The sequence below is a fragment of the Pongo pygmaeus genome, chromosome 18 (genome assembly GCF_028885625.2).
Source record: "Pongo pygmaeus isolate AG05252 chromosome 18, NHGRI_mPonPyg2-v2.0_pri, whole genome shotgun sequence".
Taxonomy (NCBI): domain Eukaryota; kingdom Metazoa; phylum Chordata; class Mammalia; order Primates; family Hominidae; genus Pongo; species Pongo pygmaeus.
The window spans coordinates 12,270,644-12,292,750 of NC_072391.2; the positions used below are offsets into that span (position 1 = coordinate 12,270,644).

Sequence of the window (22,107 nt, forward strand, 5' to 3'; positions counted from 1 at the left end):
GGGATGATCACCATCCTCCAGCCACATGGACAAAAAAAAAATCCAATCTAGAAACGCAAAGAAGGCAGACAGTAGCCTCTGAAGATTTTAGTTTGCAAACCTTGTGTGACAGTAAGGAAATGAGTGTTCTCAAGATACAAAGATAGCTTTTGCTACCTTTGGCATTCCTTAGATAGAAGTTAAAGGGATCTCTCTCTCTCTCCTTCTCTGTCTGAAATTTTCTGTTTTCAGCAGAGTATGTGGTAGAAGATAGTCTCATTTCATCATGACCTCATCCTTTAAAGCAGAGGTCTTTATTAAATACAAATGAAATGAAAGAACACGATCTAGTAACAATGAACAGGAAGGTTAACGAAATGGATCAGTGATTTGTGGGGATCCCTGAGAAGTGAAAATATGGGGCTGCTTGTTCAAATACGAAGAACTTTAAAGCCGGGCGCAGTGGCTCCCACCTGCAATCTCAACGCTTTTGGGAAGCAAGGTGAGAGGATCACATGAGCCCAGGAGTTCAAAACCAGCATAGGCAACATAGCGAGACTCCCCCTCTATAAAAGAATGAGTGAATGGATGGATGAATGAACGAATACATACATTTTAGGAGCATTCTTCTCCATGACTACAAAATATTTATTTCTTGTAAGAATATTCTACTTTATGCCGGACACAGTGAGTGGCTCACACCTGCAATCCCAGCACTTTGGGAGGCCGAGGCAGGAGGATTTCTTGAGGCCAGGAGTTCTAGACCAGCGTAGGCAACATAGCGAGACTCTGTCTCTACAAGAAATCTATATAAAATAATTTAAAATGGCACTAGCAGATCATTCTCCCAAGCATGGATGCATGGAATTGTGTGCGACTACCCAGGCTGCAGGGCTGCAAAGCTGGCCCCATTAAAGAAGCAGAGGGAGATTGTCCAGTGATAAACTGTCCATTTATCAATTGCTTACTGTAAAAACCATACATTATTATCTTGATGAGAAATCAGCTGACCCCCTGCCCCTCAAAATGGCAGCATTCTGCCCTAGATGTCATCACCGTTGGGAACATTAGAGTCTTGCTCTGGGCAATCTGGTTTTAAACTTTATTTTCCATGTACAGTTTCGGATTATACAAAACATAGAAAATGGACTATTTTAAAGGTACATTAAGTAGAAAGTTTCTAACTACCCTAAAATCACAAACCAAGATTCAAAATGAACCTCTAGGCCTTGCCCTAACATTTCCCCAACACCACAAAATTGTCCAACTTGCTCTATTGTAAATAACCTTTAAACTATTAGCGAGTTTAGTAACATCCCACAAGGCAGATTTTAAACTATGATACAGCTTCTATCTAGGTCACTGTGTTTAGTGTGTTTACAAACAGGCTTGGAGTTCTAGGTTTCTTCATCATCAGTGAACACAGAGAGTCCTAGAGCGCCAGCCTGTTCATGGGGGGTGTGCACAAAAGCACGCAAACTATAGCAGAGTGTGTGGGAGTGAGGAGGTCTCCAATGTTCCTGTATTCAGGTATATATATGTATACACATTCACACAACCAACAAGTCAAGCATTCTCCAAACTCATTTGAACAGAGACCCAAAATAATTTTAATGCAAATAACAAAATGAGTTAGTCTGTCTCCATTACATAGCCCCTCAATGAAAGAATTACAGTACTTTATAAAAATGTCATAAAATGCGCAAACTACAGTTCCTTCAAATACAGTTGATGCTATCTTTGGTCCTAATATTTGCTTCTTGGATGTCGACTAATTTTGTTGTTGTTATTGTTCTTGAATAACTGGTAATAAGCACCAAGTGAGGGCTAATTCTACCTACAGGTAAGAAGCTCGGATGTTTTCTCCCTGATGTTGTCATTTCTTTCCAACTTCCCAAATGCATGTCATACAGCAGGGAAGAGCCATCTCTCATGTCTCAAAAAAGCTTAATGGCACAGGTGGATGTGGGCACTGAATGTACAGTAGTGGCAACCAGCCGGGAAAATCCACAGGATCATTTCAGACTGCATTCAACACAGATACTCACATAGCCCTGACGTTTCTTGTGAAGGGAATTGATGTATTGCTTGAGGGGGTCGATCTCTGGTTCTAAGGTGTTTTGTTTGTTTCCATTGTGACTACCAGAAAATTATAGAAGGCCGGGCGCAGTGGCTCATGCCTGTAATCCCAGCACTTTGGAAGGCTGAGGTGGGCGGATCACCTGAGGTCGGGAGTTCGAGACCAGCCTGACCAACATAGAGAAACCCCATCTCTACTAAAAGTACAAAAATTAGCTGGGTGTGGTGGCGCATGCCTGTAATCCCAGCTACTCGGGAGGCTGAGGCAGGAGAATCACTTGAACCCCGGAGGCAGAGGTTGTGGTGAGTCAAGATGGTGCCACTGCACTCCAGCCTGGGCAACAAGAGCAAAAGTCAGTCTCAAAAAAAAAAAAAAAGAAAGAAAATAATAGAAAAGCCACCAAGGTAGAAAGTTTCAAGGGAACTTAAGATTCAACTTCCTCCATGAGCTTGGGTAGCATCCTGTTAACCCTAGGGGTGTAAACCACATTCTTGCCCACAATACAACTAGTGACAGTATCTCATGGAGGCAGGAGGTGACATTTGTCCTGTCTCTGGCCCCCGGTCACCCTGTACTGCGTTGGTGGCTTCTCCATAGGGAGGGGGTCCTATCTCATAGACTCCAAATTTCATGAGGGCAGGGAGGATATCTGGATTTGCTCACTCCTGTATTTTCTGAGCCTCACACATGCCTGGAACATGGTAAACATTTAATACTGTCTGTCAAAGACACATGAATGAAAGAGTAGATGGAAAGAGCCAGTCCTGCATTGAAGAGATGTCCACGGTGGCCCTAAAACTACTCAAACCAGATGTCTCTTCAGCTCCACTGGAACTGAGCTGATGGCAAACCATCACTCCACTCAGCAGAAGGTCAAGTGCAAAAGTATTTAAATAGCACAAGGTCCCACACCCCATCCCAGGACAGCCCCCAGCATCCTGCTCCAACATAAGCAGACAAAGACAATGAGGTGCAAAGAGCTTATCTCCTGGGATGGTTCCTGGGTGGCCTGCATTGCCACACAGCACATCATGCTTTGATCCTGAAGGACAAGGCCCCAAAAGCCCTATTTCTCAGCACAGTCTTAAAATCACCTGGAAATCATTCACCCAGACCCGCTGAATCAGCCCGTCCCAAGCGGCACGGGAACCCCTAAAGCTTGAAAACTCCGGCTATATGGGACCCTCTCACCACATTTACTGTCGGGACCATGGGCCCCTCCACAGACATGTTTTCTGGGTGTTACACAGACAGGTACTGCCCAATAAATGTCATCTGCACGAACTGAATGAAGCTATATTTAGACTAATCTAAATGCCTAAATGCCTCCAGGAGCATTTAAAAATAGGCACATGTAAAGCAGGCTCCCTCCCATGCCACAGGCCTCGATTTTGAATTATTTTATTTTTGAGACGGAGTCTCAGACTGTTGCCTGGGCTGGAGCGCAGTGGTGAATCTCGGCTCACTGCAACCTCCGCCTCCCAGGTTCAAGCAATTCTCCTTGCCTCAGCCTCCCAAGTAGCTGGGATTATAGGCACCTGCCACTACGCCTGGCTAATTTTGTTGTATTTTTAGTAGATACGGGGTTTCACCATGTTGGCCAGGCTGGTCTTGAACTCCTGACCTTGTGATCCACCTGCCTCGGCCTCCCAAAGTGCTGGGATTACAGGCATGAGCCACCGCACCCAGCTGATTTTGAATTCTTAGTGGTGTTCTTTGCAGCCTCCATCACAGTGTGTAATTAGTTTCTTTTCTTTTTTTGAGATGGAGTCTCGCTCTGTCACCCAGGCTGGAGTGCAGTGGCACGGTCTCGGCTCACTGCAACCTCCACCTCCCAGTTCAAGTGATTCTCCTGCCTCGGCCACCTGATAGCTGGGATTACAGGCATGCACCGGCTGGTCTTGAACTCCTGACCTCAGGTGATCCACCCGCCTCGGCCTCCCAAAGTGCTGGGATTACAAGTGTGAGCCACTGCACTCAGCCAGTTTTTCTAATTAAGTTTTAATCTGTCTCCTCCACTAGGCCATGAGCCCTAGGAGGAGACTGTCTCGAGAGGGTATATCCCCTGTGCCTGGCACACGCATGCAAGTCATGATTTATGTTGACGAATGAATGAATGAATGAATGGTGGATGGGTCCTCTGAGGCTCTAGAAATAGGGGTGAGAGGCCAGCCAGGTGTAGCATAAAGGGCTGGACAAGAAGGGAGAGGCCTTCTGGGATAAGATGGGAAGGAGGCTGTACCCCACACCCTGAAGGTGTCTATGAGTTCACATGGCTCAGGAATGGAGTCTGGGGGCCCTAGATGTAGACAGCTGTGGCGATGGAGGCCAAGGTTTTGGCCTGCTGTGGGGGTTACATTCACCTCCCCATCTCCACATGATAACATCCTAGCATTTATGAGGCAGCTCTGCTGACCTGGCCCAGGCACCGTGGTCCCCAACTTCAACGCATCTGAAGCGTTGCCCATTGAGCATGTTAGAAATGCAGATTCCCTGGCCCCATCCCTTGAAGACTCTGATTCTGTAGGTCTGGGGTGATGGGGGGTGCTGTAGGTTTTGCCTAAAGGTGAGTCTAAATCTGGCACGCAGGTAAAGGATCACCATTCCTAAGGCAAGCAGGTGACACTGTCGGCAAATTGAGGTGAGACTTTTTCTGACCCACCCCAATACCGGAGGGTTGGTTGGGCTCTGGTTTGGATACAGGCAGAATGCCAGGGACTACACCTGCTTCTCACTTGGAGCTTGGGCTAAACCTCTCAGGAAGCTGTCATTCTTCCCCTAAAGCCCACCTCACCCTCTTCCACCCACTACTAGCAGAGACTCGGGAGGGGCTTGGGCCAGCTGAAACCCATAGGAAGCACATCCCCAGAGACTTGGCTTTCCCAGCCTCTTGTCTCCTCCCATCACAGCCCCATGGTTAAGAAATGTCCTGCCGAGTGCTTTTGGATTTGAGCATTGCTGGATTTTTGCTTGTGTCTTGTTGAGACTTTTGAGTGGGCAGCAGTTCTGAATACCAGCCTTCATAGTCTATTCTCTGATCTCAAGAATGCAAAAACTCTTCTCTCTTTTGGATTTTTTTTTCTTTTTTCTTTTTTTTTTTTTTTTTTTTTTGGCTTTTAAAGGAAACAATACGTTTGCTAGAAAAACCTCAAAAAAATAATGATTATATACAAAATGGTTATCTGAATGTGGATTCTGTACTGCAGCAAAAGCAACCCAGCTCTGGAACTCTATTTGCGCTTCCTCAGTATCAGGTACATCATGCCGCTGACAAAGGTGCAGGCGAAGGCCACCCACGCCAGGATGTAGGAGTAGCCGTAGCTGCCTTCTCTGGTCACAGGATAGAACTGCAGGTTTTTCTTGTGAATGTCTTCCCGCCTGTCTGTATAAATGGAGGCCGCAATCATGACACACAGACCTGTCAGGAAGAAAGGTAGATTCTGAATAAATCATGGACCACAGTGCACCCTGGGTACCCCAGGGGCATACGGCCAGAGTTGAAGACAAACTTCAGCTTTTATTCTTTATTTACTATTATTTTGTTGTAGAGACAGGATTTTGCCATGTCACCCAGGCTGGTCTTGAACTCCTGAGCTCAAGCAATCCTCCTGCCTTGGTCTCCCAAAGTGCTGGGATTACAGACGTGAGGCACCGCGTGCAGCCTTAAGCTCTTATTATTAATAGGTATTTATTTTAGTCTATTGGAAAAATTACAACTGATATTTTGTGGAAGGATATTGTCACCTACCCTGTAGCTATTTTGCTTCCCATTCTTGCTAACTAAACCCAGTTTTGTTTGGGCAGCCACATCACCAACCCAGAGGGTAAACATCATTGGCTAAGCCAGAGGTCCACAGACGTACCCTGTAAAGGGCCAGATCGTAAGCAGTTTAGGTTTTCTGTGGACCATAGTCACACAAGTCTGCCACAGTAGCATGACATCACCCATAGACAATACAAAAATGAATGATAGTGGCAGTGTTACAATAAGATTTTATTTACAAACACATGTGGCAGGCCAGATTTGACCTATGGGCCATAGTTTGCCAATCTTCTTCTTGGCAATCTGGTTCCTGTTTACTTGTTATAGCTGATGGGTCAGTATGTATCCCAGTTCTGACCACAGAAAACCTTCAGTGAAAAATATGACTCCCTGGGCCGGGCACGCTGACTCATGCCTGTAATCCCAGCACTTTGCGAGGCCAAGGCGGGTGGATCACCTGAGGTCAGGAGTTCGAGACCAGCCTGGCCAATATGGTGAAACCCCGTCTCTACTAAAAATACAAAAAATTAGCCGGGCGTGGTGGTGGGTGCCTGTAATCCCAGCCACTAGGGAGGTTGAGGCAGGAGAATCGCTTCAACTCAGGAGGCAGAGGTTGCAGCGAGCCGAGATCGCACCATTGCACTCCAGCCCACACAACAGCGAAAACTTCCTCTCAAAAAAAAGAAAAATATGACTGCCTGAAAAGAGAGAGATGAGGGAGGAGAAGTCTTTTTTAAATTGCTCTCCTTTCTCTTGCTGACTGCTTTAAATATTGTCGGGGCAGGATGAAACGTCTGGAGTTGCAGCAGACTTTTTGGAGCCACGAAGAGGTCAACACCAACACTAAAGATGACAGAACAGAAGGATGGAATGAGTGGAAGTGCTTGACGCAGACACTGCTAAATCAGCTCTAGAAACTTTTCTACCTCCAGAGTACTTGTTATGTAAAAATAGTAACTATCTTTGTGGCTGAAGTCACACTTAATTCGATTTTCTCTTACATAAGGCCAAAAGCACCCTAATTGTAATACTTGTGGTCCTTGGCTGGGTGTGGTGGATCATGCCTGTAATCCCACCACTTTGGGAGGTTGAAGTGGGCAGATCACTTGAGCCCAGGAGTTCGAGACAAGCCTGGCCAACATAGCAAAACATCACCTCTACTAAAAACACAAAAACTAGCTGGGTGTGATGGTGCATACCTGTAGTCCCAGCTACCTGGGAAGCTGAGACACGAGAATCGCCTGAACCCGGAAGGCGGAGGTTGCAGCGAGCCAAGGTTGCACCACTGCACTCCAGCTTGGGCGACAGAGCAAAACCCTATCTCAAAAAATAAAAAAAGAAATACTTGCTGTCTCAATATTTACAGACATTAGAGGTAAGATGAGGTTAGGTGCTGTGGTTTTCCTTGGAGGACCTATCCCTCTCCTGGCCAGGCAGTTTTGGTGGGACTATCCTTCAAGATGCTCAGACATTCTCTGGCCACGGGCCAAGCACGTAGACCATCTCCACCAATCAGACTTTCACTCCTGGAAACCTGAATCTAAACAGTGACCCTGTCAGGGTTCGTTGATTCTGACAGCACCTCCCTGGAGCCGCTGCCTGTCAGTTGCTGGTGCCTGGATCTTCTTTCCAAGACCTGGTTTTTCAGCTTTTCCTTTGATTCTTGCAGGCTACCCCCAGAATCCCATCTCTCACATGAGTTAGAGTATCTGCTGCTTGCGTCTAAAGATCCCTGCCTAATACAGCATTAAACACTCTGCAGTTTGAAGCAGAACAGGGAGGGCCAGGTCTTTGGACCAGAAAATGGCCAAAGGAGTTGGGGAGAACGGGATGCTATGGAAGGAAAATGGGAAGACGTGACTTTCATATTAAAATACGGGGGAATTTTCATATATATATGAAAATTTATATATAAAATTCCTAAATATATATATTAGGGTAATCAATTTTGACTAAGTGGCCTTACAAATCAACAGAAAAACATAGACAATAACAGAAAATAAACTTCAGAAGCTGGGTGCGGTGGCTCATGCTCGGAATCCCAACACTTTGAGAGGCTGATGCTGGCAGATTGTGAGACCAGCCTGCACAACATAGTGAAACCCCATCTCTACAAAAATTAGCCAGGCATAATGGCACATGTCTGTAGTCCCAGCTCCTTGGGAGGCTGAGGTGGGACATTGCTTGAGCCCTGGAGGCTGAGGCTGCAGTGAGCCATGATCACGCCACTGTACTTCAGACCGGGCAACAGAGTAACCACCCAAGTCCCCCCACCCCAAGTTAAATGACAGGATTCAGTTGCCTCTAATGGGGTCGGTGAGGGTGGTGGGTCCATGCCTCTAACTGGCAGATACAGAGACAGTAAAGGAGGGGGATCAGATACCTCCTGACTACCTCGCCCGGGGTCCTTGGGAAGAACGCGTTCTCCCTTTAGGCCTCATTTGTTCTGGCTCGTTGCTCTCCAAAGCTTGGCTCAGGGACAGGAGTAGAAATCCCCAGGCTCTAACCCAGCAGATTCTGATTCAAGAGGGCAGGCTGGGGCCTTGGGAGTCTGCGCTTTAGAAAGGTCCCCGGAAGGACTGTGGTGGACTTGGGGGTTTCTCAAGATCAAGTGACCCTCTGGAGTCTTTTGCACTTGAAAACACTCTCATTCTCCACCTGTACCTAGAAGGGGTGGTACCTGGCTGTCCAGTAAAAGTGCCCCAAGGGGAGGGGACGCTGAGTGTGACCAACCACCCCACTTTGCCCTGGACTGGGGTTTCCTAGGATGCGGGACTTTCAGTGTTTTTATTTTATATTGTATTTTATTCTATTCTATTTATTTTATTTTATTATTTTTTCGAGACAGAGTCTCACTCTATCGCTCAGGCTGGAGTACAGTGGTGCTATGGTTTGGCTGTGTCCCCACTCAAATGTCACCTTGAATTGTAATAATCCCCACATGTCAAGGACGGGGCCAGGTAGAGAACACTGAATCACGGGGGCGGTCGCCCTACACTGTTCTTGTGGTAGTGAGTAAGTCTCACCAGATATGATGGTTTTATAAATGGGAGTTCCCCTGCACACGCGCTCTTTCCCGCTGCCATGTAAGCCCTTTTGTTCTTCCTTTGTCTTCTGCCATGATTGTGAGGCCTCCCCAGCCATGTGGAACTGTGAGTCCATTAAGCCTCTTTCCTTTACAAATTACCCAGTCTCGGGTATGTCTTTATTAGCAGCTTGAGGATGGACTAATACAAGTGGTACAGCACCCCACAGCTCACTGCAGCCTTTACCTCTCAGGCTCAAATGATCTCCCACTCCAGCCTCCCAAGTAGCTGGGACTACAGGTGTGCTCCACCATGCTTGGCTAATTTTTTTTCTTTTTGTATAGAGGAGGTCTCACTATGTTGCCCAGGCTGGTCTTGAATTCCTGGGCTCAAGCAATCCTCCTGCATGGGCCTCCCAAAGTGCTCCTGCACCTGGACGGGACTTTCAGTTTTAAAACAGATGGTCCCAGGCAAACTAGAACAAGTTGTCACTGCACTGCACTGATGACACGTCTCATGGTCATCCTGAGGGCATGGCAGGTTTGGACTTGACCCTAGCCCGGGAGGTAGAGGGCTGGAAGGAGGTGGTAGTTACAGTGGTTAGGGCTAAGCAGCCTAAGGTGGCTCCGACACCCAGATTTCTTGCCTTCATCAAGCCACTCGTTAACTCCTGATTGGAAAGCACCCTAGAAGGGACGTCTGCATTTTGTCATCAGAAAGCTTTAAATCATCACTGAGAAACAACAAATGATCATGGTGTGGCTTCTGACTTCTGATCTGACTTCAGCCTTGCTAAAATTCCTAAGCAGAAAAAAATGCTCTGAGACCTCTGCTTTCTCCAAGTTCCTCCAGGACTGAGGCCGTGCCTCGTTCATCTCCTGAGCCCCTGCAGCCAGCACAGGCCTGGTGCAACGTGGGCACCTCTGTCACCCACCAACTTGAAACCTGTTGATGGCTTCCCATCAGCTGAGAACAAACACCCCAAATCCTTTCTATGGCCTGCAAGACTCCATGGGGCGTGGCCCTGCCTGCCCTGCTGGTTCACTTCCCACTGCACTCCAGCCCCACTGGGCAGCTCTCCGTCCCTCCCATCACAGGGCTTCCGTCATGCTGTTCCCTCTACCCAGGACACTGTTCCCTCCTCTCTGTACTGAGATAGAACACTGTCGACAGCGACTCCTACTCACTCTCCAGATCCTCTGGCTTCATGTCTCCAGGATGCCTTCCCTGGACTCCCAACTCAATCCAAACTCCCGAATATAAACGTCCCACTGAGGTACAGCATGCATGCGCCCACACACAAACACACACACACACACACACACACACACCCCGGCACACAGCACCGCACGGCTGCCAATTTCTCCTTTCCAAATCCTCCCTCCTCCTGTCTTCCCTCCTGGCGGCTGGGAAGGGACTGCTTATTCCAGAAAGCCCCTTGTTAAGGAAGCCCATTGATGTACTTACATGACATTAGCTGGATGATGGAGGTTAGGACAAACCTCTCTCCCTGTTTCAGGCGGAAGAGCTGGAGCACGAAGATGAAGAAGGCGATGCAGCAGAGAATGGTGGAGAGGATCATGGTGGCCTGGACCGCCTGCAGCGTGGAGTACTCTGCGGGAAAAGGGTGGGGGCACAGGACTGAGGACCTTGGCCAGCCGGCACTGCGGGGTGCACAGTGACCGTGGCAGCTCCAGAGTAGGGGTGACAGGAGGCAAACAGGCAGGGGTTCAGGCGGTCGTCTACACGGTCTGAGCACAAGGGCAGCCAAGGAGTCTTCCAGACCCCCTGCCCTTCACCTCCAGTGTCCATTTGACCGGACAATCCTCAGCCCCCTTATCTGGAAGATGAGGCAAGAACCACCTGCTCTGCATTCTTCCTGGTCTGGGTCACAGATCCCAAATGCTTGGCTCATGGACAGGGGAATCTTTTGAAGTACAAATCTCAGGTTCCAACGTGGTAGATTCTGACTCCAGAAATCAGGATGGGGTCCTGGGGGTCTACATTTTAGAGAGGGATTCTCATGGACTCAGGGCTCACGGGACTGTGACCTTGTGAAGCGCTCTGTGGACTCCATAACAGCCTGTAGGTATCGGAGGCTGATCTTCACAGTCACTACTTACAAAGAGGAGGAAAGCTCCTTTCTTTTCAGGTCAGCCTTAACAGAGACTGGGGTATGAAGGTTTGGGTCTCAGTACAGAGAAGTTTCAGTGGAGAAGGGAGGCCTAGGGTGGAGGGTGTCACACAGGGGCAGGTCACAGTGAAGCTATGTGTAGAAAGCTATGTGGTGTAGGGAAGGCGTCCTGCACATGGGTTACCTTCGTGGGCCTCAGTTTCCTCACCTGTAAAATGGGGATATATATATATTTTTTGAGAAAGGGTCTCACTCTGACATCCGGGCTGCAGTGCAGTGGCGCAATCATAGCTCACTGCAGCTTTGAACTCGGGCTCAAGTGATCCTCCTGCCTCAGCCTCCTGTGTAGCTGGGACTCCAGGCATGTCTGGCTAATTTTTAAAAAATTTTTCTAGGGATGGAGTCTCGCTATGTTGCTCACGCTGGTCTTGAACTCTAAAATGGGGATACTAATAACTCCTCCCTCATCGGGCTGGGAAGGGAGAGTAAACTCATCTACGTAAGGGGGTTTGGAGAGTGCAGGCAAGGTGGGAGTCCTGTGTAAGAGCTGAATGCTGAATGTTACCACCAGGATGAGGCTGAAAGATAAGGTGAGGGGACAGCGTCCATGCTGCACAGAAAATCTAAGGACACACCTTCCTTTTCTTTTTCTTTCTTTTTTTTTTCCTTCAATTTTGCAGTTTTGCCTGAAAACTCACTGGAGTGAACATAATTGGTAAGTACTTAATGAAACATCTAGAGCTGTGGATTTAATCCATTCTGGCTACACATTATGGTTACTTGGAGAGCATCTAGCCTTTCCCCCAATTCCTTATGGGGAGTGAAAGGAGTCAGACCGGCTCCCCCACTATGACACAAACCACATGACCCCATTCCTATGAGGCCCAGGAAGAGGTGGAAGTGAGTTATAGTGACATAAGTCAGAAGTGGTTGCCCTCGGGGCAGAAAGCTGTGGCAACTGTGTGGAAGGGGGCCAGAGGAACTTTCTGGAGAGTTGGCAATGTTCTCTGTCTTCTTTTGGATGGTGGTTACATGGGTGTTTATACAATTGTCAAAACCCACCAAACTGAGCCCTTAAGAAGCCTGCGTTTCCTTGTTTGTAAATTATAACTCCATTAAAAAAAAAAAAAAAAGAAAAGAAAACCCAGCAGGCTCTACTGAGATGAAATAAATCAGAATGTCGGGCATTGAGAGCAGGCACGAGGGCTTCATAAAGCCACCGAGGGAATTCCAACATGGAGCCCCAGTGGTGACCCTCAGGCTTACAGCAGTACTTCCCAAATCTGCCCAATCCCAGGGATTACCTGGGATTGCTTATTAAAAATACAGATTCTTAGGCCTCTCCTCCTGGAGATTCTGCCACCATTGTCCTGGAGTGGGCACCAGGAATCTGTATTTTCAGCAACAAGTGACCCATGATGGGGCAAATGGGGAAAACATGCCTTTGGGGGAAAGGATGAATACATGTTCCTAGAACAGGGTTTCTCAAAGCTGGGAGGGGGTGCAGGATGTGCCTGCAAGGCAGCCCCTGAGATGGGTGTATGTGGAACCCAATGAGGACGGGAAACAACAAAAATTCACTGAATGAGAGGGATGCTCACTTTGCTCAGTTTAAATTCCTTTAAGGGCTGGGCACGGTGACTCACCCCTGTAATCCCAGCACTTTGGGAGGCAGAGGCAGGTGGATCACCTGAGGTCAGGAGTTTGAGACCAGCCTGGCCAATATAGCAAAACCCTGTCTCTACTAAAAATACAAAAATTAGCTGGGCGTGGTGGCACACACCTGTAATCCCAGCTACTCGGGAGACTGAGGCAGGAGGATGGCTTGAACCCAGAAGGTGAGGGCTGCAGCGAGCAGAGATGGTGCCACTGCATTCCAGCCTGGGTGACAGAGCAAGACTCTGCCTCAAAAAAATAAATAAATAAAAATAAATAAATATATTTGTCTAAGGACCTCAAGGAGGAGTTCTCCAGCAGCTGCTTTTGCGCTTTAAAAACACCCACTAATATCTGGGTGTTTGGGGTTGTTTGTTTTTTAACATGAAAAGGACCAGAAACAGGCTTAGAGGCTTCAGGTGGGAAGTGTGTCTGCCCAGACTTTGATAACATCATTGGGCTTTCAGTCTAGTATTTTCAGAAAGCTTTCCTTCTTTTATAGCAAGTGATACTAGTTTATCACTCATGGGAGGGATGCGGCGTTCTCTTTAACATAGACTTATGGTTTGGGAGGCCAAAGCAGGTGAAGCGGGAGAATCGCTTGAGCTCAGGAGTTCAAGACCAGCATGGGCAACATGGTGAAACCCTGTCTCTACAGAAAATACAAAAATTAGCCAGGTGTGGTGGCACACACTTGTAGTCCCAGCTACTGGGGAGGCTGAGGTGGGAGGATCACTTGAACCTGGGGGGCAGAGGTTACAGTGAGCCGTGATTGCACCACTGCACTCCAACCAGAGTGACAAAGCGAGACCCTGATTCAAATAAAAAAAAAAAAAAGAAAATAGATTTATGGGCGAGTGCAGAGGCTCATGCCTATAAATCCCAGCACTTTGGGAGGCCAATGTGGGAGGATCACTTGAAGCCAGCCATGAAAAAACAGCCCGGGCAACATAGCAAGACCCTGTCTCTACTAAATAAATACAGTAGATTTATGTACAGAAAAGTGGGCTATTTTAAAAGTAAACTTTTTAAAGTAAAAAAAGTTGGCAAACTTTTTCAGTAGAGGGACAGACAGTGAATATTTTAGGTTTTGTGAACCATATGGTCTTTTGTCGAATGTTCTTTTTGTTTTGTTTTTAGGGGTGTGTGTGTGTGTGTGTGTGTGTGTGTAAACAACTTTTAAAAATGTAAAAACTGTTCTTAGCTCCCGGGCCAAACAAAAACAGGTCTTGGACTGAATTTGGCCAGTGGTTCGCCAACCCCTGTTTTAAAGAAAAATAAGTGAATAATCCCATGTGGAGGATTCAGAAAAACAACCACAGAGCACAACAAGCCCTCCCAGCTGGCCTTGCACACTGGCGCCAGCTGGGGCTTGCAGAGCACAGGGAAGGAGGGCTGTTCCCAGGGCCAGAGGTTAGCATGACAGAATAACAGACGAGATGGAAGGGAGCACCGATGGTGTTCCGTGGTTAAGGGCACCGGCTTTAGAGTTGGTCACATCTAGACTGGAATCCTGCTGCCATCATTCGCTCCTGGCTATGTGGCCTTGGGTAACTTAACTGCTCTGTGCCTCAGTTTCCCCATCTTAAAATGGGGCCTATGGTCCCTGCCTGATGGGGCTATGAAATCACCTATGTAAAGGACTTAGACCCATGCCTCACAGTCAACTTTAAGTAAATGGTGCCTTCTACTGGTATTTTTGCTGCTTTTATGATGAATGTGGATATTGTTATTGAGCGTGGTGAGAATCTGGGACCCAGGGAGTAGGCTCCTTTGCTCCCTAATAGGATTGTCAGATTTGGCAAACAAACCAAAACAAACACAAAGACAGGATGCCCAGTAAATGAATATCCAATAGACAACAAATAATTTTTAGGAGAGGCACGGTGGCTCCTGCTCCTCCTTTAGGCTCAGGTGGGCAGATCTCTTCAGCCCAGGAGTTCGAGACCAGCCTGGGCAACATGGTGAAACTCCATCTCTACAAAAATTACAAAAATTAGCTGGGCATGGTGGTGAGTGCCTGTAGTCCCAGCTACTTGAGAGGCTGAGATGGGAGGATCATTTGAGCCCGGGAAGTCAAGGCTGCAGTGAGTCGTGATTGCACCACTGCACTCCAGCCTGGGTGACAGAGTGAGACCCTGTCTCAAAAAACAAACAAACAAAAACCAAAAAACTAAACCCTCCCCCAACCACCACCAAAACCAAATATTTTTTAGCATAAGTATGTCCCATGTTATATTAATATTTGGGCCATAGTGATACTAAAAAAAAGTACTTATTGTTTATCTGAAATCTCTAATTTAACCGGGTATACTGTATTTTATCAGCCAACTGGGATCCCAAAATATCTATTTCATCAGTTCTATGAGGAAAAACAGAACCGTTCACTTCATAATGAAAAACAGTGGTCAGCAGTTTTTGAATGGGATTTTCTGTATTTCAAAGCCTTTTCATGGATTTTAGCTCATTGAAGAGGTGGGCAGGCACTGCAAAGGCATCGTTATTACTTCTGTTCTACGGCTGAAGATGTTGAAATTGACCTGCCCAATGCAAGGCTACACAGCTTGTCTAGGAACGGAAGCCAGATCTCGGATTTTTGTTTGTTTGTTTTTGAGACAGGGTCTTACTCTGTCACCCAGGGTGGAGTGCAGTGGCGTGATCTCGGCTCACCGCAACCTCCGCCTCCTGGGTTCAAGCAATTCTCTTGCTTCAGCCTCCTCAGTAGCTGGGATTACAGGCGTGCACCACCATGCCCAGCTAATTTTTGTATTTTCAGTAGAGATGGGGTTTCACCATATTGACCAGGCTGGTCTCAAACTCCTGACCTCAAGTGATCCATCCGCCTCTGCCTCCCAAAGTGCTGGGATTATAGGCATGAGCCACTGCGCCCTGCCAGATCTCGGATTTCTTACTGCTGGACGGGGAAAAGTGACTGGAGAGTAAATTATGGTCTCTGAGCCCATTTAGAGGAGAGGCTTGGATTAAAAAAAAAGGGAAGAGAAAATTCTAGATGAGAGTTTAAGCTGGAGAAAGGATGAGAACAGGAAACTCGGCTGTGCCAAGAGACAGAGAAGAGAAGGCATGAGGTCCAACTTAGCTGGAGTTGGTCTCCCTCCAGCCTCTGGCTTCTCCACAGCCCTGGCATCTCCAGCTTGTGCTGTCCTCCGCTCCAGCACACACTGAGCAAATGCGGCCAGGCCCACCGGAGTATGCAGCGAGTGGAGGAGAGGGTACGGAGTCAGGGAACCCGAAGCCCCACTCCTGACCGTTCCTTCCTCCCTCAGTGCTTCTCAGTCAGCTTCCTTCATTCACACTTACCTTGAAAGCTGTCATTGATTACTGTACAATTCGTGTTGTTGGTACATACTCTCCAGACATCTGCAAAAAACTCATCTCCTACCCACCAGGCCTGTAACACAAAACGGAAATAGAGAGAAAGGCTGTCCGTTCATGATGCAAACACTGACTGCTAATTAGGCATAAGGCATGGTGGGCTTCTGGGATTCTCAAACTGCAGCGCATGTGAGAATTGCCTGGGGAGCTTATTCTAATGCAGACTGACTAAGGAGGTCTGGGGTGGACTGGGATTCTACATTTCTTTCTTTTCTATTTATTTATTTTTTTGAGACAGGGTCTTGCTGTGTCATCCAGGCTGGAGGGCAGTGGCACAGTCTTGGCTCACTGCAGCCTCCATCTCTTGGGCTCGAGCAATCCTCCCACCTCAGCCTCCTGAGTATCTGGGACTACAGGTGCACATCACCATGCCTAATTTTTGTATTTTTTGTAGAGTCAGGGTTTACTATGTTGTCAGGCTAGTCTTGAACTCCTGACCTCAGGTGATCCGCCCACCTCAGCCTCCCACAGTGCTGGGATTACAAGCATGAGCCACTGCACCCAGCTGGGATTCTACATTTCTTTTTTTTTTCTTTTTTTTGTTTTTTTTGAGATGGAGTTTCATTCTTGTTGCCCAGGCTGGAGTGCGATGCATGATCTTGGCTCACTGCAACCCTCCCATACTGGGTTCAAGCAATTCTCCTGCTTCAGTCTCATGAGTAGCTGGGATTTAGGGGCATGCACCACCATACCTGGCTAATTTTTGTATTTTTAGTAGAGACAGGGTTTCGCCATGTTGGTCGGGCTAGTCTCGAACGTCTGACCTCAGGTGATCCACCTGCCTTGGCCTCCCAAAGTGCTGGGATTACAGGCATGAGCCACTGCCCCTGGCCGGGATTCCACATTTCCAACCGGCTCCAGGTGATGCCTTGCTACTTTCTCCCAAAGGATAAGAGGTGGTCCAGGCCCTCAGAGAGTATGGGAGAAAAGATGAGGCTGAGTTGGTGGAAATAATAGCAGTCAGGGCTGGGCACGCTGGCTCATGCCTATAATTTCAGCACTTTGGGAGGCCGAGGTGGGAGGATTGCTTGAGCCCAGGAGTTTGAGACCAGCCGGGGCAACCCATCTCTACAAAAAAATACAAAAAATTAGTCAGGCATGGTGTTGCGCGACTGTAGTCCCAGCTACTCAGGGGTCTGAGGTGGAAGGATCGCTTGAGCCTGGGCAGTAGAGGCTGCAGTGAGTTGTGATCGCAACATTACACTCCAGCCTGGGTGACAGAGAAAGACCCTGTCACAAACAAACAAACAAACACTGCAATGGATGGGATGACCAGACAAGATTCTCCTGTCTTCAGCCAAAAGCATTCATTTCCCTCTGTGCTTTGGTGGCTGCTGCCCTTCCCCCACTGCCCAAGATGGCCTTCCTTTTATTTCCCAGTTGCCAAGCACAATTCCAAACACATAATGAACAGCCTCAGACTCACTGATGGACAAAAAGTCCATCTGCATCTTCTTAGTATGTGCCATGATAATATACATGCCCTGGGGGTGCTGGATACGATTCACTAAGGCTGATGGTTTTCCTGCCCCTAATGTCTGTCTATCCTTTTCACTAAGTCTGGGACCTTTTCAGGATCCCAAAGGACTAGATGGGAAGAAACAGAAAAAGGAGATTCTAAAAGAACATTTGGTCCCATTTATTTCACAGTGAGCTCCTGGAATGGTGGGTCCAAATACTATAATCCAGGGTTCCCCAACCCATGGGCCATGGACTGGTACCTGTCTGTGGCCTGTTAGGAACCAGGCCACGCAGCAGGAGGTGAGCAGCCAGTGAAGGTAGCTTCATCTGTATTTACAGCTGCTCCCCATCACTCACATTACTGCCCGAGCTCTGCCTCCTGTCAGGTCACCAGGGGCATTAGCTTCTTACAAGAGTGTCAACCTTATTGTGAATTGTGCATGCCAGGGACCTAGACTGCACGCTCCTTATGAGACTAATGCCTGATGATCTGTCACTGTCTCCCATCACCTCCAGATGGGACCATCTAGTCCAGAACAACAAGCTCAGGGCTCCCACCGATTCCACATTATGACGAGTTGTATAATTATTTCATTATATATTACAATGTAATAATAATAAAGTGCACAATAAATGTAATGCACTTGAATCATTCTGAAACCATCCCCCTGCAATGCCCCCTCCCCAATCTGTAGAAAAATTGTCTTCCATGAAACTGGTCCCTGGTGCCAAAAAGGTTGGGGACCACTGCTATAATCCATAGCATCAATGTGGTCCCTGCCCAGGCCACTCACAGCAGCTCAGCAAGAAGCTCCAGAACCCAAATGCGATTACTGTGCTCATCTCCCCTGACAGGCTCTAGGACCAGGAGCCTCTGGAATGGCTCAAATCCTGGCTCTGCTGCTTACTGCACTCTAAACTCTGCCAAGTGCCCGAATGGCCCTGAGGCTCAGTTCCTTCACCTGTAACCCAGTGCAAGGAGATGTTGGTGCCCTACCTGGTACAGTTGGGGTGGGGATCACATGAGATGACATGCATAAAAGGGCCATAGTGATCGCTAAGTGACAGGTGTTATCGTTTATGTTATTATTGTCATGATGATATATCAACAGGAGCCGTATATGTAGGCAGAGTTGGTGACCACTCGTATGGTGTACTTTTTGGCTTTCTGAGCGATGTTTCTGCCTTTAATTATCTCTGCAGTCTAAAATGAGCAGGATGGAAGCCAGGTCTTTGGAACAGTGTATAGGCTGTTAAGAAGCTTCCCTGGTGTCATTCCCTGCTTGGAGGGATATTAATCTATGCCAAGAGGTTATTTATCCAATACACTCCTGCCATACGGCTGCAAGCTGGATACTAAAGGAAAACATTAAATTTTTCATAGAGGCATAGGTAGAGTCTGGAAAGTTCCATGCATGAGCTCTGCTGGGGAGGACATGGCCAGGTGGGCTAGCAGCAAGGTACCCTGGTTGATAACAAGGTGTCAGGGGTTGGGGGCAGAGGCCACCTGGGATGGGTCACCTGGAAGATCTAGGGCAGCGGTCCTCAACAGAGAGTGATTTTGTTCTCCATGGGACATTTGACAATGTCTGAAGATATTTTGGATTGTCATAACCAGGGGTGGGGGTGCTACTGCATCTGGCAGATAAGGCCAGACACGTTGCTGAACTTCCTACAATGCACAGGGAGGCCCCCATAACAAAGGATTAGCCAGCCCAAAACAACAATAGTGGCAAGGTTGAGAACTCTCATCCAGAGGAATGCTGAAGTCACACAACATCCTCAAAGGGCTTCCTAGAGCCAGGCTCTATGAAAGAATCACGGATGGGAGGACAAACGTCCCTGCCTGCCAGGACCTGCCACCAAAACCTGAACATGGGACGGCCTGAACCTTCACATTTAGGCCAAGAGTCCTCAGCCCTTGGGTCAGAAGATGGGTGTGCCTCGCAGGGAGGACAACCCTGAATCGTGGTTGAACCTTGGCAGGTTCAACGTTGAGAACCTTGGCAGGATTCTCAATCTGTGATATGGTTTGGCTGTGTCCCCACCCAAATCTCAAATTGTAGTTCCCATAATTCCCACATGTCATGGGAGGGACCTGGTGGGAGGTAACTGAATCACGGGGGCGAGTGTATCCCGTACTGTTCTTGTGGTAGTGAGTAAGTCTCACGAGATCTGACGGTTTTATAAAGGGCAGTTCCCCTGCACACGCTCTCTTTGCCTGCCGCCATGTAAGACATGGCTTTGCTCCTCCTTTGCCTTCTGCAGAGGCCTCCCAGACACGTGGAATTGTGAGTCCATTAGACCTCATTTTCCTTATAAATTACCCAGTCTCTGGTATGCCTTTATTAGCAGCATGAGAACAGACCAATACAACCCACTTCTATTGACTCCAGGACCCAGGGTTCTGCGTGAGTGGCAGGAAAGGAAACTTACATTGTCGATGGTGGCAACGAACAGCAAGGCTGCAGAGGTGATGTGGAAGGCGATGATGAAAGCAAGAAGCACCAACATTTTCACAGGGCAGGACGAGGCGAGGTGAGGGGTCACGTTTAAAGCCCAGAGTGGGATGTGCTGAAGAGGGTAAGAAAGAGAAATTCAAAATCTGTCAATGACAAAACAAAATTACAACAAAAAATAAACACTTTTTAGCTGGGCGTGGTGGCTCACGCCTATAATCCTGGAACTTTGGGAGAAGGCGGGAAGATCGCTTGAGCCCAAGAGATTGAGACCAGCCCAGGCAACATAGTAAGACATTGTCTCTAAAAACAATAAAAGAAAATTAGCTGGGCGTGGTAGTCATACCTGCAGTCCCAGCTACTTAGGAGGCTGAGGCAGGAAGATTGCTTGAGGCTGGGAGGTTGAGGACGCAGTGAGCCATAATTGCGCCACTAGACTCCAGCCTGGGCAACAAAGCAAGGCTCTGTCTGTTAAAAAGAAAAGGCAACATTTCATGGGGTCTTAGAAAAGCAAAAACAGTGCTCCCCATCTTTACGTGCCTGGAGACTTTACTGGACAAAAGTCTGGCCTGAGAGGGGCTGTCTGCTGTTGCATCCAGACGCCAAATATTCCTTGTGAAGGAGGAGGGTGAGGACTCATTAGAAGCCCTAATTCAGAAAAGCATCACGCTTCTTGGGCGGGAAGGAGTGGCTCTGTGTATGCTAAGATGCTGTTCCTGATTCCCCATGCCCAGAAGCTCATTGTCTGAGGTTTCCTGATCAGAGCCCCTACTTCATAACAAAGCAAAAGTGATCGCAATACAGAAATATTTCCTAATGATCTGACCATTTATAAAATTAACCCCCAGCTGGGCAGGGTGGCTCATGCCTGTAATCTCACCACTTTGGGAGGCCAAGGCAAGAGGATGTTAATTAAGCCCAGGAGTTTGAGACCAGCTTGGGCAACAGAGCAGAACTCCATCTCTACAAAACATTTGAAAAACTAGCCTAGTGTTGTGGCATGTGCCTGTGGTCCCAGCTACCTGGTAACTAAGGCAGAAGGATTGCTTGAGCCCAGGAGGTGGAGGCTGCAATAAACCATGACCTCATCACTGCACGCTAGCCTGGGTGACACAGCAAGACCCCATCTCAAAGAAATAAAAATAAAAATAAAATAAAATAAAATAAATACCCACTCATACACCATTCTTCTTAATATATATTCCCATTTGAACAACACTGGACCCCAAAAAAATACAACATGTGGCAGACAGCTGCCATTTCATTTTCCCCTCTCTGATCACACAGGAAGACTGTATTTCCTGGACTCCCTTGCAGCTAGGTGGGGAACTCGTGACTAATACGCCAGAACTGCATGACATGCCCATTTCCAGGCTGATGAAGAGGAGAGCAGGTACTCGTGACTAATTCTAACCAATGGGCCAGAACTGCATGACACGGCCATTTCTGGGCTGATGCAGAAGAGAGCAGGTATGAGTTCTCCATGCTCCCTCTCCCTAAGGAGGTAGCTGGGGATGGTGCAGCCATAGTAGGTTGAAGCCTCACACCTTGGACAGATATTATGATTGGGGAATTAATAAGCCTCTGGATGTTAAACCACTGAGATTTCAGGGTAATGCTTTACTTTGGCAGGACAGTTTGAGTGACATGCAAGAGGAAGCAACTGCAAAGATAAACTGGAAGTCTTACAACAGAACTACAGTTGTCCAAAGTTGATAAAAATGTCATGGGAGATCAGATGAAAAGCCACTGAGGGCATGAATACATGAGGACTTGTCTGAGCTGGACGAGTTCCCAATAAATGAGGAAAAAGCATTCAAAAGAATGCTTTAACTATCAAACAATTAAAAGTCACACTGGGAAAAATTGATAAAATCGTTGAGTATTTTATAACCATCATCTTGGTCAACAAAACTCAAATGTCAAGGGAAGATGTCACATCAAATGATCTGGTTGGAAGATGCAACCTCCTAATATCAACACTTGGTTCATTCTTCTTTTATTCCAATAATTTGTGACCAGATAGTTACTACATTTTTTGGAAAAAAATTAATTTGTAGTTTCATGTTTTGAAGTACAGTGCAAATCAGACCTGTTCACTGGGATGATATTGTAGCCCCAGTTTTAAATGGATTAATGCACACACATACACACAC

General features: G+C 47.5%; 1 protein-coding gene across 3 annotated transcripts in view; it reads right to left on the reverse strand.

The window, feature by feature from the left end:
* Positions 1-591: 591 nt before the first annotated feature.
* Positions 592-22,107, reverse strand: part of EMP2 (epithelial membrane protein 2) — a 52,535-nt gene continuing 31,019 nt past the window's right edge. For all 3 annotated transcript variants that reach the window (XM_054455166.2, XM_054455167.2, XM_063655320.1), the window contains exons 2-5: positions 19,929-20,066; positions 15,957-16,047; positions 10,316-10,462; positions 592-5,477 (exon numbers count right to left, since the gene is read on the reverse strand). In XM_054455166.2, coding sequence (XP_054311141.1) covers positions 5,290-5,477; positions 10,316-10,462; positions 15,957-16,047; positions 19,929-20,006 — 504 coding nt within the window. In that variant the 5' untranslated portion in view covers positions 20,007-20,066 and the 3' untranslated portion in view covers positions 592-5,289. The remainder of the gene's footprint in view (positions 5,478-10,315; positions 10,463-15,956; positions 16,048-19,928; positions 20,067-22,107) is intronic.